At 43.1% G+C, this 23,905-nt stretch overlaps 1 protein-coding gene across 1 annotated transcript; it reads right to left on the bottom strand.

The window, feature by feature from the left end:
- Positions 1-20,861: 20,861 nt before the first annotated feature.
- On the bottom strand, positions 20,862-23,417 carry CRP (C-reactive protein). Its single transcript, NM_001082265.1, is given in 2 exon segments — positions 20,862-23,022; positions 23,273-23,417. Coding segments are annotated over 2 exon segments (678 nt in total). The 5' UTR covers positions 23,337-23,417; the 3' UTR covers positions 20,862-22,408.
- Positions 23,418-23,905: the final 488 nt, after the last annotated feature.

Here is a 23,905-nt window from a genome sequence, read left to right as displayed (position 1 = left end):
CTGGAGATCAAGAGGATGAAGAGAGAGAAGCAAAGGTGAGAGTGCCCTGCCAACATCCTAGCCAGGGGCTAGACATCCTGGAGGCCCAACCACACCTCCTTCCTCTTAGCAATACAGTTCTATGAACCAGAAGAGTCTCTGTCTCACAACAAGTGCCAGGCTCCTGCCTAACAACGCAAGCAAATCTAACATTGTAAAAGTGCTCTGCCTAATTAACTTAATTAACATCTACTTAATTCTGCAAATACTTAATGAACTTATCTTCTTTTTTATTTTATTAATTTTATTTAAGATATACAAATTTCATGCATTTCTTAAATACAAATTTAGGGACATAGTGATTCTTCCCACCCTACCCTCCCTGCCACCTGCACTATCACCTTTCTTCCTCTTCCCATTCTTATTTCTTACTAAGATCTATTTCTAATTAGCTTTATACACATAAGATTAGCCCTACACAAAGAGTAATGAACACATATTCTACACAGGATACTAGTTCTTGTATTTTTGAAAGAAGTAATCTTGTTTACAGATTAATCTAATTAAATCCAGAGCTCTTTGCTCTCAAAGCACCTAGAATCTAGCAAATAATCCTGCAGCAGTGACATTTGAGCTGGCCTTCAAGATAAATAACTTTCCAGTTGTGTAAGGTATGGAACATTTCATGCATTAGCAGAGTTGTGAGGCTGCATGACAAGTTTGGGAAAAGCAAGTAGTTCTGAATTTCTGGGGCTTAAAGTATAAAGAAGAAATGGGAAGCATAGAGAAACAGATAGGCACAAACTCATAAAACACTCTGAAGAAAATGATAAGGGACTTGGACTGATTGATTATCCAGGCCAGGAATCTCTAAAGAGGAGTGAGCACAACCCAAGAAGAGCAAGGTGATGCATTCAGGCAAGACCAGCAACATAATTTGTAGGGTCCAGTGCACAACGAAAATCCAAGGCCACTTGTTTCAAATATTTAAGAATTTCATATTGCAGCAGCAGAGAATTAAACCAAGCATGATGCCCTTCAGTGCACAACACCACAGGTCGCACACTCATAAAATCAGCCCTGTATTCACACAGGAAGAAAACACTGTATTCATTTTTATCTCATCCTTTCCTAATTTCTATTCCTATGATTGTCTTACTATGTATGTATTTTAGCATATATATGTACATATACATAATTAACAGATAAATATATAAATTTTAGTAGAGTGTGCCTAAAATCCGTAACTGATCATGCAATCAGTAAGAGTTAAGGGTGCTGCTATCTTCCTGAGATTAGGCTCAAAACCCCTCTTGGGGAGACTCTGGCTACATTGGCCTGGAGTGTGAGAGAGGGGGGAGGAGAAGGTGATAGAGAGAGTAGCAGAGAGTGACTGTGATAGAAGGCATGAGATTTGGGCTCTACTGCACCTGATGTCATGAGAAAGGAAGGCAAAAGAGACTTCAGAAACCATCCGTCTTCAAATCTGACCCATCAATCAGAATCTCTCTTCCCTAGAGCGGAGGCGACAGGAAATAAGAGAATTTTATGATGCCTGATTGTCCTCTTTGAGAATTTTCTGCCGACCCGCTGTACTGAATAGGGTCCATGGCCCATGACAGTCAAGCCTGCTCTGCCAAAGAAAGACAAAGCTGTGACAGGGATGCTCTGACCACCACTCATTTCCACTGCTCAGTGCATCAGGCCAGAACCGATGGCACTGCTGTTCAGCTCACAAGTATTGCCTGTACGATGTTACCCACAAAAGCACAAGCAACAGCTCAGAATACAACACGACTCAAAGTCCTCTGATTCAGGAATCCACTCCTTATTCTGCCTTTTTAAAATGTTTGATGATATTTATCTCACTGGTAAAAGCATGACAAAGCTTATATGCATATTACTCAGTGAAAGCAGCCAATCTGAAAAGGCTGAATTCTATATGATTCATACAGGACATTCTAGAAAAGACAACACCATAGAGATGTTGAAAAGATCAACAGTTGCCACAGGTGAGTGAGGAGGGGAGGATGGATAGACAGAGCTCAGAGGATTTTTAGAAACTGTTCTGTGCAGTTCTATTGTGCTTGATATGCATCATAGTACATTTGTGCAAACCCATACAATCTACAACACCAAGAGTAGGCCCTCATGTAAATGATGGGCTTTGAGTGATGATGATGCGTTGGTGTAAATTCACAGATTGTAGCAAATGCACCTCTGTCATGCACGATTTCAACAGTGGGGCAAGTTATGCCTGCGTGAGGACAGAGATGAGGGGGTGCTCCGTGCTTTCTGCTCAAGATTTTTGTGAACCAAGACTGCCTTTAAACATAAAGCTTATTCAAAACCTCCCTTTTCAACCCAAATGAAGGGGGAGATAAAAAGTTGTACTAATAGCTTCAAAATTTATAGACAGATTACATAAGGTGGTCTGCATGTTTGAAGTTACATAGAGGGCATAGCTTTCCTCATGGGCACTGTCTACCTCACAGAAAAACCACTATCGGAACATGCCTGTGACTACAGATTTCTAACTCAGGCCACCAAAGATTAGGGATGGGACTGAACACCCTGTTGGCTGACATTAAAGACCGCCTCTGTGGTCTACTTTACCAGAAACCAGAGGAAGAGGAGCAAGCTAGGCAGCAGGAGCCATGTGAAGATAGGTGGCAGGCCAATTATTGGCTGCCTTACATGGTGGTCTGCCTTCAAGGAGACCCAACAGGCCAGTCCAATACAAATGGCATTGGTTTTTGATGTGGAAAGTCAGGGCTTCAAATGGACACAGAAGTCAGCTTATGAAAAGCCCTGGCAGCTCTGTCAGTCAAGAGCTGGAGTATTGGAGTAACAATAAGCTAAATACCAACCTTCTGGATTCTGTATGTAAATCTGGTCTGCGGATTAGGCAGAGTTAACATGAAACAGGGAAAATGAAAGTGCTGTGCAGACCTCTCTCCTATAAGGTGACATTGGCTAGCAAGGAGTTTCGGACATGAGACTTGCCTTTTGCAGGATTCCAATGCCCCTCTTCCAGTATTGCAGGTGCTTTCACTGCTAATTGATTCTAGCTCAGTGGTGGGATTACGTCTTTTTTATTTTCTAGATCTCTTTTAACATACATTTATCTCTCTATTTTATTTGAAAAGCAGAGCAACAGAGAGAAACAGGTAAGAGAGAGAGAGCTTCTATCTGCTAGGTCACTCCCCAAAATATCAGCAACAGAAAGGACTGGACCAGGCCAAAGCCAGGAGCCAGGAACTCCATGTGCCTGCTACATAGGTGGCAGAGACGTGAGTGCTTCAGCCATCATCTTCCGCCTCCCAGAGTGCACTTTAGTAGGAAGCTGGATCAGAACTGAATTTGAGACTCAAACCCAGGGACTCCGCTATGAAATGTGGGCATCCAAATCTGCAACTTAGCCCATTGCACCACAATGCACACCCCAGGACTGTGTTCTTGAGCCTAGAGTTTCTGTGGGTAGCCTCTTGGGAAACTCCAGTGTCTCACTTCTTTTTTAGCTTTTACTTATTTGAGAGGCAGAGAGATAGAGACAGAACAGACAGAAATCCCATCCCCTAGTTCACTCTCCAAATACAACAGCTGAATCCAGGAGCCAGGACTCCCACCAGGGTGGCAGGGACTTAATTACTTGAGCCATCACCACTGCCTCTAGGATCTGCCTTAGCAGGAAGCTAGAGTGAGAAATGGGGCCAGGTATTGAACCCAGGCACTCTGATATGGGATGCAGGCGTCTTAACCAGTGTCTTAACCACTAGGCCAAACACCTGCCCTATGTGTCACTTCTCAATTGTTCTAGGAATCTTTTCATTCCCAGAAGCAAGCCAAGAGCATTTTCAGTGCTATATTAATTTTGCAAACATTTAATTTCTTGTATGAAATCATTTCCCACTCAAAATATTTAAAATAGTTTCATGCCTACATGGAATACTGACTGATCCAGTCCAATCACTTAAAATTTTTTACAGTAGAGGTTGACTTTATGGTTGAGTGGGTAAAGCTGCCACCTATAATGACAGCATCCTATAGGCTGTGCCGCTTCTGGTCCAGCTCCCTGCTAATGGCCCTAGAAAAGCAGTCAAAGATGGCCCAAGTGTTTAGGCCTCTTCACCTACATGGAAGACCTGGAAGAAGCTCCTGCCTCTGGTCAGTCCTGGCCTGATCCTGACCACTGCAGCCATTTGGGAAGTGAACCAAAGAATGAACGATCTCTTTGTAACTCTGACTTTCAAATTAAAAAAAAAATACTTAAAAATTACCATAAAGTAATAATAAAGAGTTCTCTATCCATTTGTTATAACACAAAGTATTTTCCAATATATCTTGCCTTTACACAAATCTACTTCTTATCTATCTGCTTTTCTATCTACCAACTGTATAGCCATACACATAGAAATGCTCTTGTATTGCAAAATGGAATTATTTTGCACATACTTATCTATGATTGGCTTTTTCCCTTGAGCATGTTTTCTGAATGGTACATGTAGATCAATCTCATTATTTTTTTTAATAGCTGCACAACATTTCACAGTATGGTTGCAGCATAATATATTATTCAAGAATTCCACTATCAAAGAGCATGTGTGTTTTTCCAAATGTTTGCGGTTAGAACATTACAATGAATAACTTTTTATAAATCTCCTTATAGACTTTGATTTTATTGCTGCAGGATAGATTTCTCCAAGCAGTATTACTGGGTCAAAGAATATGAGCATTTCAAAATGTTAATAGATACTGTCAAATTAAATTCCAACAAGCTTTGACAAATTTACACTGCCAGCATAAATGCATCAAACTGCTTATTTCCCCATAACCTTATAATAACTGGTTATTAACAACTTTTTTGCCAATTTACTAGCACAAAAAGAGTGGCTTGCCATTATTGTCTTTATTTTTTTTTTTCAGTAAGATTCAGTATCATTTCGAATGTTTCCTGGCCACCTTCAGTTTTTTTGCTGTGATTGTCCTTTGACATGTCCCGCTGGCCATCCCTTTCTTTCATCCCTTTTTTAACACTTTCAGTATATTAAAGAGATTAGCCCTCTGTCTGTTTCATACGGCGTGCACATATTATGAGGGAGGGAATGTTCTCCCAGTCTGTCATTAGGTATTTGTTGTTTATATTCATTTTCTACATAGTCACAGCTTTCTTGTGCTTTTAGAAACATCTCTCTGGCTTTTAGGTTTTACAAAGGTTTTTCCTAATTTTTTAAATACTCTTGATTGCTCATCAAGGATTTAATTCATCAAATTGTTAGTTTTATATATTGTACAAAATTAAAATTTAACTTTATTTCAAATGTATGGAAACAACAGTTTCAACCCAATTAAGTGTCTGATCCATTCTTTCCTCCACTGAGATGAATTGCTGTACTTCATGTGTACCTGGATCTGTCTCTGAATTCTTATTTGTGTTTTGCTTATCTATTGTCAATTCCCATTCACATGTCATATCACTATTATTTTAATAGCTTTATAGAGATTAAGTTTTGATATCTATTAAAAACAAATTCCTCTTACTATTTTTCATTTTCAAAAATTACTGGTACTTATTATATATCTTTTACTCAAGGTCAATTTCAGATTTATTTTCTTTGACTAAAATAAGCCAGAAATTTTATTCAGATTATATTAAACTTGTATATTCATTTAGGAATGATTGACATCCTTGGAAGAGTTGAGATTTTATAATATGAAATCTCCCAGCCAAGAAAGTGACTTGTCCCTCCAATTTATTCAAACCTTGTTTTTCAATAACACTCATTTTTTGCTTCATATAGATCTCATGACTCCTGTATTGTTTCTTCCTTGAGAGATTGACAGTTCTGTAGAATATGACAAACTACGATGAGCTCATGGTTCCCCCTTCCCCTTGAACCACACTCTGAAGAAGCCACCAAAGTGAGGGATGTTACCAGGCTCCCAATACGAAAAAAGAGTGAGAAGTTCTTGGGAAGATGAGGAAGAGATTGAGCCCCAGTGTTGTTGTAGAGAATGTTAGGGGAAAGGCAACTCGTCTCTGTGACTGGGGGAATGCCTGGAAAACAATCTCCTATGTAGGAGCAATTTTCCATGTATGTATTTCTATTTCTTCCCCATGCTGCCCTGGGAGGATGATCCCAGCACAGTGACGTGGTGAGAAGACAACATCACCAGCCCAGCACCAACACCACCCTGACTCACCTGTGGGCAACTCTGACTGGGGCATAGTGCTGAGAACAAGACACACACAGTCTGGCAAATTACAGAGCAATCTCTTCTCCACCTTCTTTCCCTTCTCTCATCTGGAGGAACCAGGAAGACATTCTCTGGAAACAGAAATACTTGGTGCAGAGGGACTAGGCGGGTAGGGATAAGGAAGGACAGGGTTACCTGGGCAGGAGGGATGAGGTAAACAGAAGATGCCTGAGACCACCTTCAACACCAGAAGCCCTCCATCCTGAGACATGCCCCATTCCCACTCCCAAACCCACTTGGATGAAAAATATCAGCACTAAGAATCTTCTCCCCATCAAGGTATATGGGACATGTCAAGGTAATTGATAATTCCAAAGGAATACGTGTAGGTGCAGAAAAGAATTAACACAGCTGGCCTGATATCGCCAGCCCTTGAAGTACCTGTGGCACTGGCAACCCATATGGGCACCAGTTCAAGTCCCAGCTGCTCCACTTCTGATCCAGCTCTCTGCTAATGGCCTGGGAAAGCAGTGGAAGATGATCCAAGTGCTTGGGCCCCTGCCCCAACCTGGGAGACCTGGAAGAAGTTCCTGACTCTGGCTTCGGATCAGCTCAGCTCTAGCTATTGTGGCCATTTGGGGAAGGAACCAGTGATGGAAAGACTTCTCTCTCTGTGTGTGTGTGTGTGTGTGTGTGTGTGTGTAACTGTACCTCTCAAATAAATAAATAAATTTTTTTAAAAAAAATTAGGAATGAGAAATGGATGTACACAATGACCATATTCATTCCAAGTTAAGGTGCTAGACAGTAGAATGAAGCCAAAAATAATTAATGAGTCAATTTTGATACAAACAAATGAGTGACTAAGTGAGGAGAAAAGGCTGTTCCTTTACAGTAGAATGCCATTAATAAGTAGGAGGAATGATAGACTTAGAAAATCACCATTTGATAAACTGTCCTAGTAATAATTCAGCCAAGAAACATTGATGGATGCTAAAACAAGTGAGTGGAAGTTTGATGGGGAATGGTGTATTTACAGTCTCCAAAAATGCCCTCACAATGCAATTAATAATTGCCATGAGAAAAGAGCACGTTTAAATAGAGAAAAACAAGTGAAACCACTTTAATCAAACAATTGTATAGTGAGACAAATCAAACCTGTGTGCCTTTTGATAGACAGCAGTGAGAATGAGAGCCTCCATTATGTGGTATTTCTGCCCAAAAATTGATAACCTGACCCAGATAACCTAAACTGAGGAATAGTCCAGCCTGTAGGCTTCAAGTGTTAAGGTTATGAGAGTTAAGGAAAGACTGACGAGTGAAGAAATGCTCCAGATATCGAAGGAGACTAAAGAAATTCAAGTCAATATGGCAGGCGATCCTGATGGGTGGTGGCTGTTGGCTATAAGAAACACCACTGGAGGCCGGCACCATGACATAGCAGGTCAAGCCACCATCTGCATCATCAGAATCCCACATAGGTGTCGGATCCTGTCCCAGCTGCTCCACTTCTCATTCTGGGAAAGCAGTAGAGAATGGCTCAGTGCATTGGTCCCTGCCCCCACTTGGAAGACCTGGAAGAAGCTCCTGGCTCCTGGCTCCTGGCTTTGGCGTGGTCTAGCTAGCCCCAGCTGTTACAGCCATTTGGGGAGTGAACCAGCAGATGTAAGATCTCTCTCTCTTCATGTCTCTTCCTCTCTCTTTGTAACTCTTCCAAATAAATAAAATAAATCTAAAAAAAGAAAAAAACACCATTGGGAAAGTTGGCAAAAGCCTAACAGGACCTGAATATTGGATAATAACAATGCATCAGTGTTCATTTCATGACTCTGATGGCTGGATTCCAGGATAAGGGCCTTGTTTGCATGAATCATACACTAAAATGTTAAGGGGTAATAGGATATCATGCCAACAACTTACTCTTCAGCACTTCATACAAATTGCTTTACATAAACTTTTAAAGCGGTCGCAACTCAACTATGAAGTTAGAAGTCAAAATAAGGACTGCCTTTGGCTGAGGAAATTGTGCCTGGGAAGCACTTGAAGGACTTCTGGAATTGCTAGATCTGAGGAATGGTTTCAAAAGTATGTCTGCCTTGGGAACATTTGTGTGTGTGTGTACGTGTGTGCGTGCGAAAGAGAAATCTCTGCATTTTTAGATGTATGTTATACTTCAATAAAAGAGATCCCCGCCAAAGTTAAACATTAACATCAGTACGTATTACACACACAGAGAGAGAGAGAGAGCAGATTCTGCCTCCTATCAAGTTCATTGGGTTATAATATCTTCCACATCCCTGAAGAAAACTCTCCAATACATACACTGCTTCTTAATATGGAGACTAGCGGCCAGCGCCGCGGCTCACTAGGCTAATCCTCCGCCTTGCGGCGCCAGCACACCGGGTTCTAGTCCCGGTCGGGGCGCCGGATTCTGTCCCGGTTGCCCCTCTTCCAGCCCAGTTCTCTGCTGTGGCCCGGGAGTGCAGTGGAGGATGGCCCAAGTGCTTGGGCCCTGCACCCCATGGGAGACCAGGAGAAGCACCTGGCTCCTGCCATCGGATCAGCGCGGTGCGCCGGCCGCAGCGTGCCAGCCGTGGCGGCCATTGGAGGGTGAACCAACGGCAAAGGAAGACCTTTCTCTCTGTCTCTCTCTCTCACTGTCCACTCTGCCTGTCAAAAAAAAAATATATATATATATATATATATGGAGACTAGCATTTGGGACAGTTCCTTCTCTGAAAAATGTAGAGATGTGTGGTGTTGTGCAACTGTCAGACCTCTCCTGAAGCTACCTGGTTTCCAAACAGTCCATCCCACCAATGAATATCCTTAATAACCTTTTTTAAGAAGATTTATTTATTTATTTGTTTATTTCAAAGGCAGAGTGACAGAGAGCGAGGGAGAGACAGAGAAAGAGATCTTCCATCCACTGGTTCACTCCCCAAATAGCTGGGGCTGGACTAGGCTGAAGCCATGAACCAGGGACTTCATCCTGGTTTTCCACCTGGGTTGGCAGCAGCACAAGCACTTGGACCACCTTCCACTGCCCTCACAGGCACATTAGCAAGGAGTAGGATCAGAACTGAAGCAACCAGGACTCAGGCACTCTGATATGGGATGCTGGTTCCACAAGCAGTGGCTTAACCCACTCTTCCACAATGCCAGCTCCTTTACTAATACTTTAATTTCCATTCTACAGCCTGCTTTATCCCCAGATGCAAAATGCTTGACTCAAACATTGGTCCTGCCTCTGGACACTCCACTCATTTTCTAGAGAGCCAACTACTACATGTTTGGAACAGGCCATTCTGTGGGTAGAATTATGCCCTAACAACTTCTGCTCTTTAAGTATTTCTCCTTCCTCAGCAGGATCCAAAGTATTACATAGTTGCTGCAGCCTTCTTTGGATTAATTAACTCATCAAATATTTATACAGAACATACTATAAACCCATACTATCCTAGAAACTGAACCCAATAGAAAGTAATGCTTTTGCTCTCAAGGGATTTACAGTGTAATGGAGGAGGCAAATTGTAGAGAAACAACAACAAAAATTTCAGATAACGACATTTGCTTAGCAAACCATAACAGGTGATGAAGATGCCTAGAAAGGGTCTTTTCTAAGGATGAGAATCTGATCATATAAAAAATGACGGGGAGTGAGTCCACCAATGAGGATCTGAAATCAGAACATTGCAGACATGGAGGATAAACAAATGCAAAGACTTGGGGTGGAAGCAAATCAGGCACATTTAACATCACTGTCAGAGAAGTTGCAGGAGACCCTGGTTCTGTCTGATATATATGTGTGTGCAGTTGGGGACGAATATATTACTGCCCCCTAAAGTAGTGCCTACCACATCACAAGCATTCGACATAACAAAAAGGTTGTGGGAAAATAGAACTAAAACTTAAGTTTATTTTGGTGCAAAGATTTTTGAAATCCATGCATACAAAGGGTCTTCAAAAAGTTCACGAGAAATGCACACTATGAAAAAATATATGTATGGATTTCAATTTTTTCATACCAAAATAATTTTCCATGGACTTTTTGAAGCATACTCATGCTTGTGGAAGAAGTGGTTAGACAAAAAGGCAAAGGAGTTGGGCTTCAGGGACAGGGGTGGGGGAGGTGAGGCAGTGACAGCGCCAGCACAGGTCAGAAACACAGGGCCCTAGAGAGCCAGGTAAAGGGTTTGGAATCTGTGCTACACGCCTGCCCTGGGAACTTCCGCAAGTCCTACATCAGGAGCCTTGATCTTATTTACATTTGAAAAGCTCACTCCCCTGGCTTCCTGGAAGCCCTCCAGGAAAGGCTGCTTTTTGAGCCTAGCTTCCCAGCAAAGGGTCAGCGGCTGTGAACTCCAGCTCCATGGTGAGCACTTCTGAAGCTGTGCTCCCAGGGGCTGGTGGCGACCACGTGTCCTCCCCCCGAGCTCCTCCCCAGCCACCGTCTTTTATCATAGCGAGAGTTCCCAGCTCGAAGTCACTTGAGTTACCCAAGGAGAGGGCACCTTTTCCTCAGAAGTCTGCTCTGATGCTGCCCCTAATGCCCCACTTCGTTCTCTTTCTCACTGTGGTTCCTCTGTTCTCTTGAAAGAGCCCCACCACTGAGCTGTGAAAGGTACAGTTGGCTGCCCACTGGATCCTGCTCCCCTTCCCCCTGGAAGGCCCACGAGCACCGATCACAGTAGCTCCTTTTCCTATTCCACTCCCAGTTGACTGTAGAATGAACTGGATTGCATCCTCCCTGAGTTTCTGATGTTCTCCTAAAGACCCGACTGAAAGTTTTCCCCAGGCCAGATTCTGAAGCTTCCTCATCTCTGGCTGCCTCTGAGCAAACCTGGTGTCTGGAGCCACAACATTCTAGGCACAGGCCTTTCAAAACTTCCCCTTGGGTCTGCACCTGTGGCATAGTAGGCTAAGCCTCTGCCTGCAACACCGGCATCCCATATGGGCACTGGTTCATGTCCTGGCTGTTCCTCTTCTGATCCAGCTCTCTGCTTATGGCCTGGGAAAGCAGTAGAAGATGGCCCAAGTGCTTGGGCCCAAGCACCCACGTGGGAGAACAGAAGAAGCTCCTGGCTCCTGGCTTCGGATTGGCCCAGCTCCAACCATTGCTGCCATTTGGGGAGTGAAACAGTGGATGGAAGACCTCTCTCTCTGTGTCTCTCCCTCTCTCTGTAACTCTACCTCTCAAATAAATAAATAAAATCTTTAAAAAAAAAGAAGCTGCAAATGAGCCACATACATATACAGATGAGAACCTCAATAAGGTCCTCTTTGAGCCTGAATATGAATAAAATATACTAAGACACATAGGCTTTCATTCTGCCTTTCAATCCCTGGCTCCAGCAATACAAAGGCCAAAGGTTCCACACATTAGGACTTGTTTGCAGGTAAGCCTGCCCCATCTCCTGCAGAACTTCACAACTTTTACATTAGGAGCTCCAGCTCTGGCTCCAAAGGTAAACACTTTCCCAGAAGATAGTAGACCCTCTGCATTCACTGTGGGTGGTTACCCACTCTGCTGTTACTACTGTTGCAAATCTGAAGTCTCCACCAACCTACTGAGGAGCTTCCTCCTCTCTTCAAGGGCTACTAGCGCTGGGAGTGGACAGTCTCATTCTTCCTCCTGTTCTGTATGAACTGAGAAACAAACATTCAAAACCAAGATCATGATAGCAACCTTGCAGCTGGCAACACTGGATTTGAAGAAACCCACTGAGGCCTGAGGTCAATCTGATCTTCCTGAAATGTTTCCCCTCCAGATCTGAGCTTCCAAACAGAAGTGCAATGAGAATCTCTACCTGTTGGACAGTGAAGGGTCCCAGAGCCCCAGCTGTCCTCTAGGTGTAACCTTGGACCCCCTTCACTGTGAGCTAGTGAATATCTGGCTTGGCACTTGGCACCAGTGCAAAGAGGAGAAGCCAGTCAGAGAAACAGGAAGGCTTTCCCAGACTTCCCTCCTCAAAGAACATAAGGGGAACAGACATTTGGCACAGTGGCTCAACTCCCTCCTTGGGACACTCTCATTTCATATCAGAATGCCTAGGCTCAAATACAGGCTCCACTCCCGAATCCAGCTTCCTGTTGATGCACGCTTGTTGTGATGACTCAAGTAGTTGGGTCCCTCTAATCCACATGAAAGACCTAGATTGAGTTTCTAGCTTGTGGCTTAGGCCTGATCCAGCTCCATCTACTGTGGCGTCTGGGGACTGAAACAGTAGATGTGAGAGATATTGCTCTCTCTTCCTTCCAAAATAAACAAATTTTTTTAAAAAAAACCTACATGAGGCCTGATATTGCTTGATCATGCTGCTGTTATTAATTGTGCTCTCCCTAGCACTGTGGATCAACCCCCTAGAAGGACATGAACACACAAATACGTGGTAAGGCTGATACAAATGGCAGAAACTGGTAGTAGGGGTGGAGCAGTCACTTAGAAGGGGAGTTGCTAGAGTTCAATCATAGGGCTGAATGATCAGAAGCTCCTAGCATAACATAGGTCCATCGCCACCTAGCGGTGGTTCCCAGAGATGCATTATTATGGCCAAGTAGGCAGGAGAGCTCACTGCTGACACTACAAACAGTGGGACAGCACAGTACTAAACTACCAAAGGACAGCACTTAGCAGGCAAAATATATACTTCTGAAAAGATTAATTACAGGAAAATTTGGAAAACTATAGACTGCAATGGCATGAAATTCTCAAGTATACTGAAGAAAATAGACTTGAGAGATAAGAGTTGATAAAAACATACTAAATCTAAAAAAAAGAATTTAGAGCAACTCAAAGGGAATTGCAGAATTCTAAATGGCAGTAGAAATGGTCCAGATCCCACCATGCAAAGCAGAAAACAAATCAGTAATATGGAGGAGAGATTTGAAAAATATAAGCTCAAAATAGGAGAAAATGGATCAACGTGATCTGAGTGGTGATAAATGAGAAAGAGAAAACAGAAAATTCACATCATGAAAACTGGTCATCCTGAAGGAAAAAGTGAACAAATTAAACAGAAACAACAGTAAAATATTTTTTATATTTTGGGTCTTCAAATTGAAAAGATTTAAAAAAAGTAAGATCAATATGATTTACAGGGACTTCATCCTGATGGTGAGGGCAGAATGCTGGGAAAAGTCTATGCCTGTATCTTTAGTTAATACAATAAAGCGGGTGTATTTGTAAAGGCAAATGGAAATATTGGCAGCACCATAGCCTTATGCAGTCTTGTAGGAGAAAAACAGTTGGCTCCTGTGCTGTTAAACAGACACCCAACTGCAATGGTCCATATCTATCACTAAATACTAGAATGACTTGGAGAGTGTTAAAAAGCAATGGGGATACTTGGGTCCCACTTTGAGAAAATCAGATTTAACTGGCCTGAGGTGTGGTCTGGTGAGCTAAGGTGCAGCCATGTGTATGGACCCCCTGGTCTGCATCAGCCCCTGTGCTGATGGAAAGAGAGTGGTGAAGAAAGAGGGGAAATACAAGTGCCTGGAGCATGCGAGTCATCCATGTGAGCCAAAATGACACCAGAGCCAGAGCCAGAGCCAAGGGATCTGTAAGGCGTGAACGCCAATAAGCACCTGCAGGGCAACAGCAGAGCCTCAGGCCCACAGCTGGGTCTGAGTGAGCACTTCCCTGTGAGCCTCACCCATCAACACCTGCAAATCCAGGACATTAGGACTGGAGGCCCACCACCATGGCCATGCCGATGTCATCTGGTGACAGCACAAATTCCCGCACTAAAGACTGGTTTGCATCAATGTCCCCACCAGATGCATCCTGCTCTTGCTCCTGCTGCTGCTCCTGCTCCAGTGTGATGCTTGCCTCTGTCCCCAAAGAGCACCCCTGTCTGCAGAGCGTTCCTCACTGTGGGCTTCTGGCCTACCCAGAGCTCTACAATTCCTGGGGCAGACTCTCAGCTTGCATGCAGAAGAAGGTTCAGGAGGCTTGAAAAACACCCCAGCCTCACCTACAGATGTGCTGTATTCTCCAGCTTTTTCTTGAAGAGGATGATCTCAATATAATGTCTTTGTGGCATAAGAAAAAGGGCCATATTCCCAAGTCTGGTGGCAATAGGCTTGGGGATAGACGTGGAGGCACACAGTGAAGGTGCTTTGAATGGCTTCTACAGCTCTGCAGTCAGAGCCACAAAGGAATTATTTGACTCTTTGGGGAACACAAAGGCCTTTTTGTTCATGTCTGTAGGATAGAAAGCAGGGAGGGAAAAGGTCATCTGTTAAGCTTGTCAGCCACAAAGATGTACTCTCTATATACAGAGAGACTGAATTTAGAAAACACAATCCCTCCTTATGCTGGCCCTTTTCCCTAATGTGCTCGGCATCATCACAATCCCAGGACAAGATCTCAGCCACCACCCGCAACCCCACCTACTGACAAAGACCAGGAAGTTTCAGGCCCCTCCCTGCTGTCAACGTGCACAGAATTTGGATTAGCCTCTGAGAAAAAGTGTCAGCAGCTGAGACTCTAGGCTTGGACGTCTGAGGTCCCCTTGTCTCAGGTCCTCTCCGTCTTGACCTTAAATGTACAGTAGTCAGGGTGTCTCAGCTGGTAAATGATTTTCCAAAATTGCCCCTTGGAGCCATGAATCAAAGCTCTAAGAGTAAAGAGAGCAAGATAAATCACAAAATGAGAGATCAATATGGGTTATTTATTAGAGACTCCATGGTACCTGCTGGTGCTCCAAAGCTCCATGTGGCATTGCTTTTTGAATTAGGACAGTCCCATCCTGGGACTACATTCTAGGGAAATGCTGTAAAATATTGGGGGGGGACTCAAACCTTTAGTCAAAAAGACAACCGTTTAAAATACTTAGAATGGAGAAAACTTAGAAAATGTAAGTAAATGGAATGCATTTACATCCACTAAACAGAATGAATAGCCATTTAAAATGCTGGTTGTGGAATTTTGTGCTAGACCATGAAAAAATGCTTATGATAACGGAAAAGATTACAGATTTGTATATGCACTATTTTTAAAGGAGTAACTATATTGGGAGGAAAAAACTATAGAGAATGCTCCCAAATAATGTGTTCTTATTATAGTAGTGGAATTATGGAGGGTTTCTCCATAATGCAATTGCATTGCTACTAAAATGAAGTGTGTGTGTGTGTGTGTGTGCTCATGCATGTGTAATTAAGAAGCAAATAAAGAGGGAATAAAGATAGGTAGTCCTTGACGCTCTCAGAATTACTGTTCCATTTTATGAATAGGACACCCAGTCTGACTGTGGCTATTTGGCTGTGTGCCCAGAATGCCTCAAACATGGAATCATATTAGCTGGACACCCTGAGAGACACATACATTTTGATACAAAGGTATTTTGCAATATGTAAATTCCTATGAAAAACATAATAATTTCGTGTAAAAAGATTCTTGGGCTTATTCATTGTGGTCTCATCATGAGTTTTCTCATTGATATTCAATGAGAACTGATAATAGAGGTCATTTCTCCACTGACTAGAAGAGCCAGCTAACATGTGGGCAGTATATTCTAAACACACAGAAAAAAGAGCTATTACAAATGTATAGTATACTTTGGGAATAGTTCGATTTTTAATGTTATAAAACTAAATTTTTTAATTATCCTTTCCTAAACTTCTTGCGTCTGATTTTTAAAATATAAGACTGACTTAATGCGATTGTTTACAAAACTATTGCACAATAAAAGATATATGCATAATTTAAACAGAAAATATCTGATAGGTGAAAAGATAGGACCACAAAGGAAGATGTTTTCTTAATACCAAAATCGTCTTTTATTAATATCTGTGCTCCCTGAATAAGTCAAAAGAATACAGCTGGGGGGGGGGCAGTACTGTGGCATAGCGGGTAAAGCTACCACCTGCAGTGCTGGCATCCTATATGAGTGCCAGTTCGAGTCCCAGATTCTCCACTTCCAATATAGCTCTCTGCTGTGGCCTGGGAAAGCAGCAGAAGTTGGGACAAGTCCTTGGGCCTCTGCACCCACGTGGGAGACCCAGAAGATGCTCCTGGCTCCTGGCTTCAGATTGGAGCAGCTCCGACTGTTGCAGCCATCTGGGGAGTGAACCAGCAGATGGAAGACCTCTCCCTCTCTCTGTGCCTCTGCCTGTTTGAAACTCTGCCTTTCAAATAAAATAAATAAATCTTTAAAAAAAAAAAGAATACCCCACCATTACGATGATGGGTGCTGGAAATATTATTGATTTCATGGACCCCACAGCATTATTAGGACTACCTTTAGAATGAATGTAGTGAACAAGGCTTAAAATTGAAAGTGAAATAAAGAGGCAGAGAGGGGGATAGAGATAGGGAGAGGGAGAAATAAAGCAAGAGGGAGGGAGGGAGGAAGTGAGAGAGAACGAGAGAGAGAGAAAGAGAGAATTAGGAGACCTTCCCCATGAATCAGTTCACAAACCATCCTCAGTTCCAGCACCCTGCCAAGGTAACAGCTCATATCACATCACAGAGCACTAGGTGAACTTTAACAACTCAGCTTGCTATGCAACCTTGACCTTCCCTTCAGATGAGTTTGCTTGGGAGTCCTCTCCTCTCTTCCTCTTACAACAGAGGAAGAATATCTATGGATCTCAGCTTTTCTAGACATCTTGGCCCTTTGGCTGTTCCCCAATTTACAGCTCTAGTAGTCAGACACCCCAAATTGCAGATCCAAAGTATCACTATAGGAAAAAGGAAAACACTCTAAGACGAGCAGAATGTTTGTTGTCACAGCATGGCTTTATTGCGTAACAAACACACTCAGTGAAAGGCTGTCACCCTATTTAATCCTAGAGCAGCTACAATTCTAAACCTCAGTGCTTAAAGAGAGATCCTGGTATGCTCCCCTGATCCAGACTGAACTGACTATGACATTAGGGAAGGAAGAATCAAGAAGTACACTGGCCAGAAACAATCACATGAACATTTAGGGACAAGAACCAGGACCTTCAGAATTACTGGCTTGAAGAACTGAAGAATTCCTCTTGTGATTCCATGCCCTTGGTAAATGCTGACTAAGATATGAGGTTATGTCCAAGGCGTATGTAACTGTAGAGGTGGAGAGGCATTGCAAGTCATACGAGAACTTTGACAGTGTAGCATGGAGACTGCTGTGTGAATGCCAAAGTCGAGTAAGATTTTTATAGAAGCCATTGTCCAACAGCAATGGTAGCTAATAATCTAGATAAATGGCATTCTGCAGTGGCTTCCCTATAAGAAAACATATCCACACACACATACACACACACACCCCATTGTATCCCTCCTCCACTAGGGGTGTAGGTGTAGGGTATGAGCTTTTATTGCATGGGGCAGAATACAGTGGTTAGAAGCACTGAGCTCTATAGCCAGGCTGCCTTTATGCAAATCCTAGTTCTTAGCAGGTTAATCAACCACTCCAGACTTCAGTTTTCGGTAAAATAAGGACTTTAAAGTAGTGCTTACCTCATAGGGTTGTCACCAAATAAGCAAACATATATGAAATTTAGAACAGCTCCCAGCTCATGGTAAAAGCTAGGTAAGGCCGGCGCCACGGCTCAATAGGCTAATCCTCCGCCTAGCGGCACCGGCACACTGCGTTCTAGCCCAGGTCGGGGGCACCAGATTCTGTCCCAGTTGCCCCTCTTCCAGGCCAGCTCTCTGCTGTGGCCCGGGAAGGCAGTGGAGGATGGCCCAAGTGCTTGGGCCCTGCACCCACATGGGAGACCAGGAGAAGTACCTGGCTTCTGGCGGTGCACCAGCCGCAGCGCACCAGCCGCAGTAGCCATTGGAGGGTGAACCAACGGCAAAGGAAGACCTTTCTCTCTGTCTCTCTCTCTCTCTCTCTCTCTGTCCACTCTGCCTGTCAAAAAAAAAAAAAAGAGCTAGGTAAGCATCAGGTATTTTTTAAAGTTATATGTGATCCCATCTGCGTGATTAAGCAATTACCAGGGGAGGGGCAATGACGGGTCCTGTGATATCACTTAACTGTGTGTCTGACAATATGGGAGGTAGAGGGGGTTGCATTGAATCGGTACTCAGGGAATGCATCAGACCTGGACCAGGGAATATCCGGAATCCAGTTGCACTAGAGCCTTCTGCCAGGAAAACACTAAAGTGATGGTTCTAAAAGCACGTAGGGCAATAGACCTCGTGATGTTGCATATTCCTCCAGAGATTGGCTCTGGAGAATCTGACCCAGTCTTGGGATCAATGCATCCGCCCTCATACTCAAGACTCTACATGTTTATGATGTTGTAAGCAGCGGACCACAATGCACACCTCGGCAGAGAGTCCAGGAGATATGAGCAGGAATCTGTAGTCTCTGAAGGAGAAGGCTAACAAGCCCACTTCACCCACTTTTCTGATACAGGAGAAATTAAAAGATTCCTAAGTAAGATAGAACCACAGAAATGAAAGAAGAGAATCTAGGCTGTTCACACCAGCACATCTGAAACTAGAGGACAGTAACCTTAGGATAAAGCTATTTAGAAATCAAAGCAGCATATCTCTTCATTCTCTGGGATTCTAGGGATCAGAGATCTGTACTTTGGAAACTTGATTTGGTACTGTTGTTGTTTTGCTGTTGTTTAATATCTAGAGTCACTTTATTTCCTTGTCAATCTTTGCTTCCCTGGGGTGCATCAAACAGGAGGATAGGCAAAGGCAGGATGGGAGTTGGGGGTAGTCACATATTTGCCATTGCTTGGGCTCCAGATCCATTTGTCTCAGACTCCAGTATCACTTTTGAAGTCCTTTTAATCTCTCCTCCAGGCTCTGGATAGGCTAGGTCAGCCCAGGGATGAGTTCTCATCCACACATCTGGTCCTATGCATCGCCCAATCTTAACCACATTTTCTTCAGGACCACATCTGTTTGGATAATGTGCCAAGCTTGTTGCCTGGGCAATGATCCAGTATTTCCACGTAACCCAGGCAGGTTTTAGATGCCTAATCAGCACATCACCACCTTGATCCCCATGTTAAGGTGCTCACATTTGGGTCAGGTCTGAATCTGACCCTTCTACCAACATAGCTAATTCTCAGCCCAAAAGGGAAGAATCCTATCAGGTATCCGGCTCCAGCATCTCTGATCCATGTTACTAATCTGCCTCCACTTATTTGGCCTATAAATGCATTATAGGCACTTCTATATATATGTATCTATTCTATAAATGCACTCTTCAAGCACTGGGCTTCTTCCCCTCTTTCACCTAGTGTGTGTTGTAGGTTTCATAAGAATGTATTTCAAAAAGTTCATGGAAAATGCAATTAAATGATAAGTTTGTTATGGTTCAAAAAATTGAAATATGTGCATAATTTTTTCATAATATACATTTCCATGATCTTTGTGTCATATACCATTTGGCCCTCTCTGCCTTTCTGACTTATTCTTTATCTCTAATTCTACTTATGACCAAACCAGATGCATGATTCCTGCTGTAAAGGAGAATCATTGCTGATGACATGGATTTACTAACATCAGCCAGAAGTGGCCCCATTGGAGGCTTGATCTCATTCTCCACGTACTGCATTTTTAAAAAGAAACAAAATAATAATTTCTTGGAATCAGGATGTCTAAGCCAAAATCATTCTTTGGCAGATGTCATCTGACATTTAATTGGATTACATCTAACAATGCCATATAATATGACTACCCACTTATTACCTAGGGATGCATTTCCAAAGAGATTACATTGAAGTGCCCACCAGTAAGCTAAACTGCTTAAATTTAAACATTCTATGGAAGCTTTATTAAGATTTTTTAATGTTCACTGAATGCAAATATCAGCTGTTAAAATTTTCCTGGCTACAGGGCCAGCAGCTGTCTACGAGGCAAAGTGTAGCAAGGTAAGAGTAATTGAATTTTGAAGAAAATATTATCTCAGTCCACATCCCTGGGGAGTTGGAATGGCCTTCTGTAATTAAGACATATCTCCTGACTGGATTCTTTAACTAGAAAAGAGTGTCAACCCTCTCTTCTGCTTAGCTGAATGTCAGAGTATATAGAACTGCCCTAATTGGGCAACAGAGAATATTGCACTCATATTTTTGGTTAAGAATGTATCTTTAGATTTTATGCTTCTAAATGTTTATCAAAAGTCAATTGTGGAAATCAATATTCATAAATAATTACTTCAAAGATCGTTTGTTCACTCTCCTAATATCCTGAACTTAATTCTTGGCAAATTGGACTCCTCAGTCGCTGCCAATCCAGACAAATCCTACTGAATCAAACATTTATGGTATAAAAGTATACCATATATATATAAAGTGAACTTATGTTTAGGGATCTAATATAAGACAGCCTAATAGTAGTAATAGAAGTTGTTATAATCACTAGCCCATGTGTCACACGCTGTATTAAATGCTTTAGTTTCATTAACTTACTTGATTATTACAACACTAAGTTAATTGCTATTATACCTCCCATTATACATGTAAAAAAGCTGAAACATAAATAAATTGTGTAACCTAAAGTTATGTGGCTAATAAATTGCAAAACCGGCATTTGGACTTAGGCAGTCTGATCCCAGAACCTCTATGCTTAACTCATCTACTTCATGCCTTCCCTAAGGTGATGATTTGATATACTGGGGGTTCCACTTTTTTTTCTTGGCTGTGGCCTCTAAGGAGTAATTTTAATTTCTCACCTAGTATTGAAAGTCCGTGGCAAAGGACATGCCCAGAGAAAGCCAAAAGCCCTTACCTTTGAGGAGTCTGTTTCTACAACAAACAAACTGGGTGAGTGCTTTATAGTCATTGACCATGACAGCAGATTTGAGCTTCTCAAGGATCTTTATTTTTTTCTCAAACTGGAATCATGATAGAATAAGAGCATTAAGACCCCCACAACTGGCCCCACACGAATGACTAATTGTTCCCAAAGAGGGCTATATTTGTCAGCAAGAATCCTTGCAGGAGACTCCAGATGAGATTAGAGTGCCACGGACTCTCCCTTGCAAGGACAGCAATGGTCAGTCTGAGCTCACAGGGACTTGGTTTCAGAGTGCCCATAAATAAGATAGTCAGACCTCTAATGCAACCATCAGAAAACAGCTCAAATTCACCCAGGTAACCAAGAGCTATATTAGTCACAGACCCAGGAAGTCCAGGTATAGATTTGGTTCCATGCAAGGCTGACTCAAAGCCTCACTATGATCCAGATTCCACCACTCTGTCAAGCTCTCAGCTCTTCCAGCTTGGCTTTTTTCTTCTCCATCTCCCTCCACATGGTCAACAAGATAGCTGCAGGTGGCCCCAGGTTCATGCCTTCTAAGGTTAGAATTCCAGCTGAAAGATGACGTCTTATCCCCAGAGTCCACACTGAATCCCTGGGGAGAGTCTGTAATTGCTCCTGCTAGCAACATACAGCCATCCATGGAGAGATGGACTACTCTGTTAGGACAGCCTGAGTCTCACCCTGACTCTTGTGGCCTGAATATGTTGGGTATGTGGGAGTGGAGGAAAAGGTCAGAGTACCACACAGGGAGTGGGGGAAGGGTATCCCAGAAAAACCATGGTGTTAAGAAAGCAATATAAGCAAGCAAACACCCCTGTTACCTGATTTCTTGGCTATACCCAGATGCCACTTTTGCCCAGGAGAAAAGGCAAGCCTTCTCTCTAAGGCAATTCTGGTTGCCTTTCTGGGGGACTTTGAGAAAGTGGAAGAATGGCACAGTATTGCTGGATCTTCTATTTCAGAAGACTGGGCCCACTGGTTCCAAGGTAGAATGAGCACTGTGAACTCTGAAACCAGCAGTCCTAGGCTGATAGCCTAATTCTGAGAGTGAATAGCCCTGTGAATGTGGGCAACTACCTTCTACTCTCTGGGGGTGGTGGGCTATCCTAGGTAGGGAGTTAGACAGAAGACCAATGTCCTCTTCCCAGTTAAGTGGTGAACCTGTCTTGTGACTTAAAAGTCACTTCTCCTTCTCCTTTCTAGGCGTCAACTTTCTCATCTTAGCAAAATAAAGGATTATCTTTAAGATCTTTTCAGCTTAAAAAATAAAAATAAAAGCCAAAACATCTGCAATTGTGATTCTTCTGGACAAAGCTTCTCAATGTAGTCCACAAGATCCTCAGATATTTAATTTGTATTCTCTGGTGTTGAAGAAGGCAAAGCTAGGAAGCTATGTTTATGTAGCAGGCATTCAGTATATGTAGGGGTAAAGGTCCACAGCCAGAAGTATGGGGCCTGTGAGTTGTAACCCCAAGAAGCACCTTCAGGATCCTTGGCAGAGGCTCAGGGCCATAGCTGGGGCTTGACGTGTACTTCACCACGTACTTGATATGTCAGCTCGCGCCAGTCTAGGACATTGGGACTAAAGGTCCCACCAGCATAGATGGTATTAATCTCTTCTGGTGAAAGTGCATAGTCCCACATGTTCACATTTCCAATGTCTCCCACCAAAGACTGTTGTTTCTCAAAGCTTCCACCAAACGAATCCTGATCCTGCCCCAGAATAATGCTTGCCTCTGGCCCCAAAATGTAGCCCTTCTTCAGACTCTTCCTCACCATGGGCTTCCCATCTACCCAGAGCTCTGCAATGCCTGTGCTGGACTCCCAGCTTGCACAGAGGTGAGTTGGATCCACAGGGATGTCAGAAACCTTGAATATTATTTCATCTCCACCCACTGAAAAACTATATCCTATGTCCTTGGACCAAAACAGGAGGATCTCGTTAAATTGTCTCCTGGTGGCATAGGAGAAAATACTGTACCCACGAGTCATGGACAGATCAGTGTAGAAGTAGAGGCACACAGTGAAGGCTTTGAGTGGCTTCTTTAACTGTGCGTTGAGGGACACGTAGGAATTATCTGACTCTTTGGGGAACACAAAGGCCTTCTTGTGCATGCCTGTAGAACAGAAAACCAAGTAGTGATGAGAAATTTCTAGTTCATAAAGATCTACCCCTCATTCACATACAGATTTGGGGATTGAGATATACACTAACCCAGGTAGACACACACACACACACACACACACACACACGCACACGCATGTTATCTCTGTGATGTATGTTCCTCTGGCTCCAGTCTGTAGAATCTCAGGCCCTATTCCTATCTCTCAGTTCAAATCTCTGGCGTACCCTGGAGTAGCACCTACCTGCCTGGTCAGACATATTAGAGAAGCTGACCAAGATCAGGAAACACCACAGCAGCTTCTCCATGGTCACTCCCTGCCACCAGTGCTACCGAGCAGGCTCAGAATCCACTCCTTTGGAGAAAACGTCTCTGGCTGAAGGCTCAGGTACTAGAAGTCCTGCATCCCTTGCCTCAGCGCCACTCCATCCTGCCTGGATTTATATCCACAGTAGATGGGGAATCTGTGCCACTTTGTAAATGATTTTCTAACACCGCCTCTTAGGGAAAGTGTCAGGGCTCTGGGAGGAAGGGAAGCAAAATCATTCTGGAACAGAGAAATCAATGTGGGTTATTTATTACAAACTCCTGTGACTACCGAATTGCCAACTTTTTGTGACAGGAAAAATGAAGAAGCTTCCTCAGGTTCCACTTTGGCTATCTATCCTGAGAAAATAATGGAAAATCTTAACAGACGAGTGGCCATCTGTGTCCACACGATAGCTGTGTCTCCAACACCTTCAGCTCTGGCGTGGAGTCTGACAGAGCCAAGCTGACAGTTTATGGAGATGGACATCATCACTAACCCCTTTCAGAAGCTGCGTTTTATGGATTAGGAAATAGCACCATGCCCCATGCCATGCCCTGAGCCAAGATC

This window comes from Oryctolagus cuniculus, chromosome 7 (assembly GCF_051225735.1).
Source record: "Oryctolagus cuniculus isolate XC-2025 breed Fujian yellow rabbit chromosome 7, ASM5122573v1, whole genome shotgun sequence".
Taxonomy (NCBI): Eukaryota; Metazoa; Chordata; class Mammalia; order Lagomorpha; family Leporidae; genus Oryctolagus; species Oryctolagus cuniculus.
The sequence above is the reverse complement of the archived record's forward strand: the minus strand, read 5'-3'. Positions and strand labels throughout refer to the sequence as shown.